The sequence below is a fragment of the Polypterus senegalus genome, chromosome 5 (genome assembly GCF_016835505.1).
Source record: "Polypterus senegalus isolate Bchr_013 chromosome 5, ASM1683550v1, whole genome shotgun sequence".
Taxonomy (NCBI): domain Eukaryota; kingdom Metazoa; phylum Chordata; class Cladistia; order Polypteriformes; family Polypteridae; genus Polypterus; species Polypterus senegalus.
This window is the reverse complement of record NC_053158.1, coordinates 202,057,291-202,069,652: the sequence shown is the minus strand read 5'-3', so window position 1 is coordinate 202,069,652 and position 12,362 is coordinate 202,057,291. Positions and strand designations below refer to the sequence as shown.

Sequence of the window (12,362 nt, the reverse complement as noted above, 5' to 3'; positions counted from 1 at the left end):
CAGCTGTAATGAACATAAAGAGATACAAAGAAATCCTGGAAAAGGCATCTTCGTCCAATCACTGTTTAAAAACACAGCACTAAAGTGTGCAGGAAAAAAATACTGACACTTTAACGCATTCAGGGTCACTAGTGGCCCTTTACATTTTAGGTGAATAAACAATCATTTATTTTAAATTATTTGGGTAGATTTTTAGAAGTAAATTGTTGCTGTTGTAATGAATGAGGCATACCTGGGAAACTCTGTCCACACTGTCTCATATGACCCTATGAGAGCTGGAAAAGTAATGTAAGTAACACCGCAGGTACTGCACCTAATTTCGTTGTATTTGTTACAATGGCAATAAAGATATTCTGATTCTGTCATGGATCACTAGCGACCCGAAGTATTGTATGCAAGGGGTAAGACAGAGGTGAGATCCTGGAAAAACTAAAACATGTTGTAACGTAACACGGTGAAATGGACATGTGGAACAAGCACACTAAAGATGTATTTTACGTGTCATCAAAGCCCAACACTGACTGCTGGCTGCAGTAATACAGCACATTTCGCAGTGTTGATACTTGAATTTCTGTCATCAATTGTAAATATTTCGTTTTAAAGGCACTAAAACCATTAAGAGGCACCCACACAAAAAACAAGAGGCAGAAATAATTCTTCCTTCACCTAAAATATCCTTATCATGAATACAAAGTAATTTGAATTTACAATAACAGAAAACCGGGGCAGAGATTATTTTAAGCTTCTGTGTGACTACATTTGGCACGATCTACAATGCAAATGCATGCTGACATTTTTTGTTTTGCCTAAATTGGCTAATGATAAAATAAAACAATGTTACATTAGGGCTTTGTTTATCTGACAGAATTTCAAGACAAGAAAAATGTTCGAATACACACACACACGGCCCACATATGCTGACTTGGTGCACAGCCACTTGGTTACAACAAACCCCCGGGGCTTCTAATTAATACGACTTAGACATGCACAGCACCTCCATCTTACGTCGTATTAAAGATCTGCTCTAAATAAAAGAGATGCCTTTAGACTGAAACACCAACGCAAGCGAGCAGATTCTGCATTTCTTCAGAGAAGTGAAATTGGGAGAATAAAGAACAAAAAGAAACAAATATACTGAACACTGGCAAAGAGGGCTATGCAATTTCTTCATGGTCTAATTTTACAAGACCACTATCTAGTTTTACAACATCTCACCACCGTCACACTTCCCTCGTACATATCCTATACCACTCTTACGTACTTCTCTGCCACTCCTGACTTCCTCATGCAATACCACAGCTCCTCTCTTGTCACCCTGTCATATGCTGTCTCCAGGTCCATAAAGACACAATGCAACTCCCGCTGGCCTTCTCTCTACTTCTCCATCAACATCCTCAGGGCAAACATGGCATCTGTGGTGCTCAATCCTGACATAACACCACACTGCTGCTCGCTAATCATCACCTCCCTTAACTGAGTTTCCGTTACTCTTTCCCATAACTTCATGCTGTGGCTCATCAGTTTTATCCCCCTGTAGTTACTACAGCTCTGCACATCCCCCTTATTCTTAAATATCGGCACCAGTCCACTTCTTCTCCACTCCTCAAACATCCTCTCACTTTCCAAAACTGCATTAAACAATCTGATTAAAAATTCTACTGCCATCTCTTCTAAACACCTCCATGCTTCCACAGGTATGACATCTGGACCAACAATCTTCCCATTCTGCATCCTCTTTATTGCTGTCCTTACTTCCTCCTTCCACTTCCTGATTCATTCTCTCCACATCATCTAACCTTCTCTCTCACTCTCAGCCTCTCAAAGTACTCTTTCCATCTGCTCAACACACCCTCTTTGCTTGTGAGTACGTTTCCATCTTTATCCTTTATCATCCTAACCTGCTGCACATCTTCCCCAGCTCAGTCCCTCTGTCTACCCAATCAGTTCTCCTCTCCATCCTTAGCGTCCAACCTCTCATACAATTCATCATACGCCTTTTCTTTAGCCTTCGCCACCTCTCTCCTCACCTTACACCCAATTTTCTTGTACTCCTGCTCTACTTTCTGCATCTCTCTGACTATCCCATTTCTTCTTCGCCATCCTCTTCCTCTGTATACTCTTTTGTGTCTCCTCATTCCACCAGCAGGTTTCCATCACCTCCATGCTCTGTTGAGATGTCATGCCTAGCACCCTACTATAAACCTTACCACTTCTGTTATAGTTGCTAACTCTTCACTGCCAGCCAGTGCCTGTCTTAGATCACCCCCCGAACTCAACCTTACATTCTACCCTTTTTCACCTTCCACCATTTGATCCTTGGCTCTGTCCTCTCACTCCTCCTCTTCTTCTTCTCGATATCCAACATCATTCTACAGACACAGAAATGGTGCTAACCCCCAAAAAAACATTTAAATACCAGATTGTAAATAGACATAAGAGGACAAACACAGAGGGGGTGAATATTTTCGCAAGGCACTATAATAGCAAGAGAAATGTGTCACGGTTATGCCACCTCAGGCCACTCCAAAGTGACATTCTGTCAGTAGGTGACATTGCAGACATGAACAAACACTTCACTTCACTGATGCTTTGTGTTATGGAGACCCAAAGAAGTGTTTCTTAAGATCAGGTTACATAAGAAGAAAAAAGTAACTGATGCATTTTTTGCAGTACTTGAACTAAAGTGTCACCAACATTTTTGTGCCACATCAAGCAACACTCAATAGCACAGGATTTTAGAAATGTTTGCCAATATATTAAAATGAAAAAAATAAATACAGTCATATGAAAAAGTTTGGGAACCCCTCAAAGCCTGCAAAATAATTGACTCTCCTCACAACAAAAAGATACCAGTGGTATGTCTTTCATTTCCTAGGAACATTGGAGTACTGCGGTGTTTTCTGAACAAAGATTTTTAGTGACATAGCATTTAGTTGTATAAAATTAAATCAAATGTGAAAAACTGGCTGTGCACAAATGTGGGTCCCCTTGTCATTGTGCTGATTTGAATGCCTGTCACCCCTCAATGCTGATTACTTGGTTGGATGAGCTCGTGAAGCCTTGAACTTCATAGACAGGAGTGTCCAGTCATGAGTCGCAAATGTATTTAAGGTGGTCAGTTAAAGTTGTGCTTCCTTCCTTTGACTCTCCTCTGAAGAATGGCAGACAGCATGGGATCCTCAAAGCAACTATCAAAGATCTGAAAACAAAGATTGTTGAGTCTCATGGTTTAGGGAAGGCTACAAAAAGCCATCTCAGAGGTTTAAACTGTCAGCTTCAACTGTAAGGAATGGAATCAGGAAATGGAAGGCCACAGTGCTTTGTGTTATGGAGACCCAAAGAGAAGTCATTTCTTAAGATCAGGTTTACATAAGAAGAAAAAAGTAACTGATGCATTTTTTGCAGTACTTGAACTAAAGTGTCACCAACATTTTTGTGCCACATCAAGCAACACTCAATAGCACAGGATTTTAGAAATGTTTGCCAATATATTATATGGTCTCGTCCGATGCGAGAGATGGACGTCTGAAGTGGAGCTCCGCTAGCAGTGGTGCTATTTTTCATATTATTTGCTTATTATTCTGAGATATCCTGTATTTATTCAACCCGAGAGGGACGCTACAGTATATGTAAACACATATAAACATGGCCAACAAGAAGGGGGGTCCGAAAGAATCGAAGACTAAAGCTACATCCAAGCTGCGATCAGCAAGCCCTAGTTCGAGATACGGCCTCTCAGAGACAGACCTGGATCAGATGGGCGAAAGTACAGACTCCTCGGGACCACGGTCCGCTACATCGTCGCCTGCTGAGAGCGAAAAGGGGAGCGAAGGTGCGATCGTGAGTGCAGATGTGGATAGCTCGCCGATTGGAGAGGATTACCTGAAACTGGAAAAGGCCGGGAGGTCCGCGGCTTCAGTTACGCAATCACGGGACTGGAGCAGCGGGACACCGGCTTCAGCAGAGTCTGCTGCTTCATCTACGGTACAAGAAGGCACATTTGAGCTATCTGAACTGAAAGTGTTGCTCGCTGACCTCAGGCAAGATATAAAGAAAAGCGAGAAGGCTAATGAGAAAGCAACGGCAAAGGCACATGAGAGACTGAAACAGGAGATGAAACAGGCCAATGAATGTCTGCGACAGGAAATCCAACAGGCAAATGAAAGGCTCGTCAAGAGGTACAGCTTGAACCGACAGGTGCTGGGTAAAATTGAAGAGCGCATTGAGAAAAACTCGCTAAACTGAGCACGCTTGCTGATCGATTGGAGCATCTTAGTGAGACATTCACGAATCGGATCGAAATAGCCGAACATCTAGCTGCCAGTGCCGAGGAAAGAGCAGTAAATGTCAGTTTGGAATGTAAAAACTCGGAGAAAAACTTGGAGACAGACTGGCTGCTTTAGAAGATGGGAATAGAAGGTATAATGTCAGAATTGAAGGCTTGCCGGAGAATCGAGAAAGTTTAAAACAGGTGAAATTCGCAACTGAACTTTTTACTAAAATAATCGGGGCGACTTTAAAGCAGAATCTGAGATAGCAGCGGCTTACGCGTCACTGGATCAAACACCGTCAGACCCGACCAAGATCTTTTATAGTCCGTTTTGAACGATTATCATTTAAGTTAGAGGTGATGGAACTCCTCAGGAAAAAAAAGGAAGATATTATATATGAAGATTGCCACATTCGCGTCTTCCCTGACTTCTCTCCAGCAACAGCTATCAAACGCGCCGCCTTCTATAATATTAAACAGCGCTACGGCAAGCCAATGTCAAATACGGCCTCCTGTATCCGGCAAAACTGAAAGTGGAATGGCAGGGTCATTTCTATGTTTTCGCTAGCAAGGAGGAGGCAGAAAATGAGTTAAGAAAGCTGATCCTGGGACTATTCTGATACATAATTGTGAGTCATGGCGGTAAATGATAAAGCTAGGATTAATAATCTACTGTCTGATCTATTTGTTTTTAAAATACGGGTTTTTATCAGCATATATTCTCATATTCTTATATTATTATTACTTACTTATTACTTATCATTACTTAGTATTACTAGGGCGCTAAATGTTTGTGTTTTATTGTGCTTAATTACGTTTTCCTCCTCTTTTTTTTTTTTTCTAATTATTTCATGTGTACCCTAAATGAGACTGTTCAATATCATACCCTTGGTTTGCTGTTATTGCTATTACTGCATTAAGACTTGTTATGCTTGTTTTGGACACATCTTTAACACCATCACCTGGGTTTATTATCTGGGGATATCATCTTAATGCACTAAAATTGATGAAGATTATATGTATGTATGTATGTATATATATATATATATATATATATATATATATATGTATATGTGTATATATATATATATATATATATTAAGTGCAAAATTCTTTTCTTTCTTTTTCCTCTTTTAAAGACTATATTGGTAACAGATATCTCTATCTTTTAACCTTAAAGCGCCACTGCATGGGGGCTTGATGTGCTTTGGACGTGCTCTGTCTCTGGGTATGTCAGAGGACTGGGACTGCATGAAGTGGGTTTTAGCCTCACCTGGGGAGGCAAAAAGGGAGGGTGGGGGGTTAAGGGGGGAAGAGAAAGAGAGCAGGCTTGATCTATATCTAATCTATCATCTCAATCTTTATAATTATAACTATCAACGTAATAATAAGCTGCATGGCAACAACTCTTGGGGGAATAGGAAATTAAGACCTAAACTATTTCACTTCCAGTTAAGACTATAATATGACACCAAAAACTCAGAATCAGTGTCTCCATGATGGGACAGTTAACCGTAAGCTGGAATGTTAAAGGCCTGAATCACGAATTAAAGAGAAAGAAAGTACTTTCTCACCTAACAGGTCTAAATGCTAAAATAGTATTTTTACAGGAAACCCACTTACTAAGTAAGGATCAGTTCCGGCTGCAAAAAGACTGGACTGGCCAAATGTTCCATTCTAGTTTTACAAAGAAAACTAGAGGGGTGGGAATTCTCATACATAGAACAGTACCATTTGTAGCATCAGATGTAGTATTGGATCCTGAAGGGAGATATGTGATGGTCATGGGAGACTTATCTAACTGTAAAATGATTTTGATAAATGTTTATGCACCTAATGTTGATGATAAGGAATTTATACAAAATTTATTTGCATCCATTCCCAATCTGAACACTCATAAACTTATAATGGCTGGGGACTTTAATTGTGTTCTAAATCCACTTTTAGATAAGACTTCCTCCACAGGGGAACGCAACTAACACCGCAAAGATAATTACAAAGTTTATAACTGATCACAACTTATCAGATCCCTGGAGGTTTTTAAACCCAAATTCAAGAACATATTCTTTCTACTCACCAGTACATCATTGCTACTCAAGGATTGATTACTTCTTTATAGATAATAACTTCTTGCCTAAGATTAAATCTTGTAAATACGATGCTATTGTTATTTCAGACCATGCTCCGATGATCTTGGAGCTGAAATTACTAAGCCCCATACACTCACCCCGCAGATGGCGTCTCAATCCGCTTCTATTAGCTGACGAAATTGTACTGAATTTATATCCAAACAAATTGAATTCTTTCTAGAGACAAATACATCCCCTGAGATCTCTGCAGGAATACTCTGGGAAACTCTTAAGGCCTTCTTAAGAGGACAGATTATCTCATATCTTTCCCACAGAAATAAATCCGAAGCGAAGAAAGTAGCAGAGATAAAAGCGAAATTACTAAAATAGATGAAGAACATGCCAGACTACCAAGCGAGACTCTACATAAGAGGAGGCAGGCTCTACATTCAGAATTAAACCTCTTGACAACTAAAGAAACCGAACAACTAATTTACAAATCCAGACATCATTATTATGAACATGGAGAGAAAGCTAATAAGCTTTTAGCGCAACAAATTCACAAGCAAGAAGTGCATAGCAATCTCGGTAATTACTAACACGAATGGAGATAAAATCATCGAACACAAAAATATAATGTACACTTTTAGAGACTACTATAAATCCCTATATACTACTGAGTTTAAAGAAGACAATATACAATCTAATGCATTTCTGGATAAATTACAGATACCACAAATTGGCGCTATTAGTGTGGAGGAGCTCGATAAACCTCTGTCATTATCAGAATTACTGGATGCTATAAAGTCACTCCAAGGTGGAAAAGCAGCAGGCCCTGATGGCTACCCTGCAGAGTTTTACAAGAAATTCTCCGCTCAGCTAGCTCCCTCCTATTAGCAACATTTACAGAAGCCAGAGATAACCAATCTCTTCCACAAACCTTTGCCAAGCACTAATCACTGTCTTTCCAAAACAAAATAAGGACTTATTACAATGTGCATCATACAGACCAATTTCACTTCTGAATAACGACGTTAAAATACTCTCTAAAATCATAGCTAGAAGGATGGAGAAAGTGCTCCCTCAGTAATATCACAAGACCAAACTGGATTTATTAGGGGCCGACACTTATCTTCAAATCTTGACGCCTGTTTAATGTAATATACTCACCAACTTAATCAAACACCCCAGAAATATTATTATCATTGGATGCAGAAAAAGCATTCGACATGATTGAATGGAAATACCTTTTTACTATTTTGGAGAAGTTTGGGTTTGGCCCGAACATTTGTGCATGGATTAAATTACTGTATACTAACCCAGAAGCTTCAGTTTGCATCAATAACATTTGCTCAGACTACTTTAAACTAGAGCGTGGCACAAGACAAGGATGCCCTTTGTCACCACTGCTGTTTGCAATTGCCATTGAACCACTGGCAATACATTGTCGAAATACTGATCAGATAAAGGGGATTAGCAGAGAAGGACTGGAACAGAAAATCTCATTATATGCAGATGACATGGTACTGTATATATCGGACCAGAAAATTCTGTGCCTGCAGTCTTAGCAGCACTCACAGAATTTCAAAAGCTCTCTGGTCTCAGAATTAATCTGAATAAAAGTGTACTCTTTCCGGTGAATTCAAGCATATAATATTAGATTAGACACCCTTCCTTTTATCATTGCAGAACAGTTTAAATACCTCGGGGTAAACATCACAAGTAAACATAAAGCTCTTTATCAACAAAATTTATGCGTCTGTATGGAAAAAATTAAACAAGACTTGCATAGATGGTCAACCCTTCATCTCACACTAGCTGGAAGAATTAACACTGTTAAGATGAATATTCTTCCTAAGCTCCTTTTTTTATTTCAAAACATACCAAGGACTCACAATCCCTCCTAACCCATTAACAGCTGTGTTTGGGGTTCTTCCAGAGGGTCTTAAAGTGGAGAAAGACAAACAAACTGTGATTGCATTCACTACACTGTTGGCACGCAGACTTATTCTGATAAACTGGAAGAACCCAAACTCTCCTCTTTTAAGTCAGTGGGAAACTGATGTGTTATATTATTTAAAATTGGGAAAAATCAAATACTAGTTAGAGGATCTGTGCAGACTTTTTTCAAAACATGGCAGGATCTAATCAGTAATATTTTGAAATGATTTTATAAAGCACAGAGAATTTGTTGATTTAGGTATTTTTAAAAGCCTTAAATTTTACACCGCTTGGCTTGCTCTCTCTCAAGGGTGGGGATCGATCTGTTCTTAGCATAATTCTTTTTTTTGTAAAAACTTGATTGCTATGTATTGATAGTAATAAAATTAATAAATAAAAAAAAAAAAAAAAAATGAAAAAAAAATTAAATACAGTCATATGAAAAAGTTTGGGAACCCCTCAAAGCCTGCAAAATAATTGACTTTCCTCACAACAAAAAAGATAACAGTGGTATGTCTTTCATTTCCTAGGAACATTGGAGTACTGCGGTGTTTTCTGAACAAAGATTTTTAGTGACATAGCATTTAGTTGTATAAAATTAAATCAAATGTGAAAAACTGGCTGTGCACAAATGTGGGTCCCCTTGTTATTGTGCTGATTTGAATGCCTGTCACCCCTCAATGCTGATTACTTGGTTGGATGAGCTCGTGAAGCCTTGAACTTCATAGACAGGAGTGTCCAGTCATGAGTCGTCAAATGTATTTAAGGTGGTCAATTGCAAGTTGTGCTTCCTTCCCTTTGACTCTCCTCTGAAGAATGGCAGACAGCATGGGATCCTCAAAGCAACTCTCCAAAGATCTGAATACAAAGATTGTTGAGTCTCATGGTTTAGGGGAAGGCTACAAAAAGCCATCTCAGAGGTTTAAACTGTCAGCTTCAACTGTAAGGAATGGAATCAGGAAATGGAAGGCCACAGGCACAGTTGATGTTAAACCAACTCAGGACTGGCAGGCCAAGAAAAATACAGGAGTGGCATATGATCAGGATTGTGAGAATGGTTACAGACAACCCACAGATCACCTCCAAAGACCTGCAAGAACATCTCGCTGCAGATGGTGTATCTGGACATCGTTCTACAATTCAGTACATCTGTATGGCAGGGTGATGAGAAAGAAGCCCTTTCTGCACTCACGCCACAAACAGAGTCGCTTGATGTATGCCAATGCTCGTTTAGACAAGCCAGATTCATTTTGGAACAAAGTGCTTTGGACTGATGAGACAGAAATGGAGTTATTTGGTCAGAACAAAAAGCGCTTTGCATGGCGGAAGAAGAACACCGCATTCCAAGAAAAACACCTGCTACCTCCTGTCAAATGTGGTGGAGGTTCCATCATGCTGTGGGGTGGACTGTGTGGCCAGTTCAGGGACTGGGGCCCTTGTTAAAGTTGAGGGTCAGATGAATTCAACCCAATATCAACAAATTCTTCATGATAATGTTCAAGCATCAGCCACAAAGTTGAAGTTACTTAAGCATGGGTTGGATATTCCAACAAGACAATGACCCAAAACACAGTTGGAAATCTATAAAGGCATTCATGCAGTGGAGAAGTACAATGTTCTGGAATGGCCGTCACAGTCCCCTGACTATCATTGAAGATCTATAGGATGATTTGAAGCAGGCTGTCCATCAAATTGAACTGAACTGCAGAGCTTTTGTATGGAAGAATGGTCAGAAATACCTCCATCAGAGTCCAGACACTCATCACAGGCTATAGGAGGACAGCGTCTAGAGGCGGTTAGATTTACAAAAGGAGGCTCAACTAAGTATTGATGTCATATCTCTGTTGGGTGCCCACATTTATGCATCTGTCTAATTTAGTTATGATGCATACTTTCTGTTAATCCAATAAATTTAATGTCACTGCTGAAATATTACTGTTTTCCATAAGACATATCATTTATTAAAAGGAAGTTGCTACTTTGAAAGCTCAGCCAATGAGAAACAAAAATCCAAAATATTAAGAGGGGTTCCCAAGCTTTTTCATATGACTGTATCACCTAGTAGTGTTAAATGTTGGATTTCTCTTACTTTTTCAGTGTAAGATTAAGGTAATTCACCAAAACGTAAACTTTTTCATCTTTATGTGGGGTGCCACCAATTGTGGATAGGGACTGTATGCATTTTATTTTTATGCGATACACATTTTAGTTTAATGACACCCACATCGTGATGGCTGTCAGTTTCCTTGCCCTCAATACCAGTGGCAGTAAAAAGCTCAGCGTTGGTATTGTTTCCAGTCGATAATTCAAAATTTTAATTTCACCAGCCAATATACAAATTTCAGTTAAATAAACTCATCTGTCCCATATAACCTTCAAACCACAATTCCAAACCGCAAACTTGAAGCTCAGAAGAGAGCGTACTCAATTTTTTTAAATTAAAATAAAAGGATTGATTTACTTACTGAATTGGTTCCAAGAATCTGCAGGTCTGGTTCCCGAGACTCTAGCAGCTTTGCCACCATATGAAGGAAGCTTTCAACAAAAGGTTTGATGCTCTGGGAATGGCAGGCCATTAGAAGCTGATCCAGAGCTTCCATCGCAATAACGACATAACTGTGTGAATTCAAGAGATAAGAGGGAATTCATGAATTTCCGAAGTCTCAGATGAAGGGCTGGCATTCAGTTTTGCTTTACGTCAAGGGGTAGGAACAAACAACAAAAAAAAATAAATAAATAAACATAAGAGCATTTCTATAATTCGACATTTTCCAAAACCATTTATTTCAAGTTAGGGTTGCAGGTGCAGCTTCGTTTGGAAGCACTGGGTACAAAGGACCAACACTACTTGGCACATCAGGCTCTCATTGTAGCAACCCTAGGTGGGCTATCAGCACGTTACAAGAGGCACTCATACCATTAGCCAAAGAATGTTAGTGGCAGTGGAACACTCGGATAAAACCCATGCAAACAAAGAGGGAACATGGAAGCATCACAAAGGCAGTGCCCGGGCGTGGGCCTGGAGTGAAACCAATTGCTCTGGAGCCTTGAGGCAGTAGTTCAGTTTGGCAGGCTTTTATCACCGCGAATGCAACAGAAAAGTACCAAACATAAGGCACTGTCACACAGATACGACAAAGGGAGCTGAGACGCAACAACTGGCAAGTACTGGCAGCTCTGAGACGAAGGATCTACGCTGGTATCTGTAAGGTTGCCGGTTCAAATACCGTTACTGCCAGAGGAGATCCTACTCTACTGGGTCCTTGAGCAAGGCCCTTAACCTGAAAATGAACATAACGCCTGCACTTCAGAAGAGGTCCTCCACCTGAAGCTAAGCATGTTCAGGCCCGGCCAGTACTTGGATGGGAGACCATCTAGAATAAAACATGAGACGTACCCCGCTGCAGGCAGGACCGTTTTAGGCCTCCGACACTATGAGGCCTGGAACCTTTTTGTATTCATGTGAGAAACACGACAACGTTTATTTTTACCTCTTGGTTAACTGTACAACTAAATCATTTACCAATTGGATTCAGTAGACATTTTGATGTGAAGTGTTGCTTTACCTAGAAAATGTATTCATTTCATTTTTTCACACAAAAAAAAGTTACACCAAGAGGAATCGGTGAAAATGGATGGTAATATCTGACGAGGGACGGGTGTAAGTTCAAATTGTCAACCCATCTTTATATATAACTAAGGGGCTCTGCCCCTTGCACGCTTCACTCGCCCACCCCCGGGTTTGGTTTACTGCATATACAATTTAAAGAGATTAGTATTTTCATGGGAATTGTTTCATACGTATTATTTTCACTTTTACTTTAAAACTTTTGTAAAAACAATACTTGTCCTTTATTTCCAGCCACGGGTGTGGTTACATCTCTTTCTCTCAGGACGTATAACGCTGCTCACGTTGTGAAGGGGGCGGTTGAACGCACGGTAAGGAGATGTAGTCGGATCATCTGCTGTCTTTCTGCTGCTGGTGAGATGCGTGTCTTGCTTGTTGTGCTGCGCGTCGATCTTTTAAAAGCCCGTCCTTTTGCCACTTCATGTCTCTGCCGCTCGCGTTGTGAAGGGTGTGT

The 12,362-nt window shown here is 40.1% G+C and overlaps 1 protein-coding gene across 1 annotated transcript in view; it reads right to left on the bottom strand.

Moving 5' to 3' along the window:
- Positions 1-12,362, bottom strand: part of efr3a (EFR3 homolog A (S. cerevisiae)) — a 306,258-nt gene that overhangs the window by 158,154 nt on the left and 135,742 nt on the right. Inside the window, exon 5 of the mRNA XM_039753984.1 lies at positions 10,746-10,896. Coding sequence (XP_039609918.1) covers positions 10,746-10,896 — 151 coding nt within the window. The remainder of the gene's footprint in view (positions 1-10,745; positions 10,897-12,362) is intronic.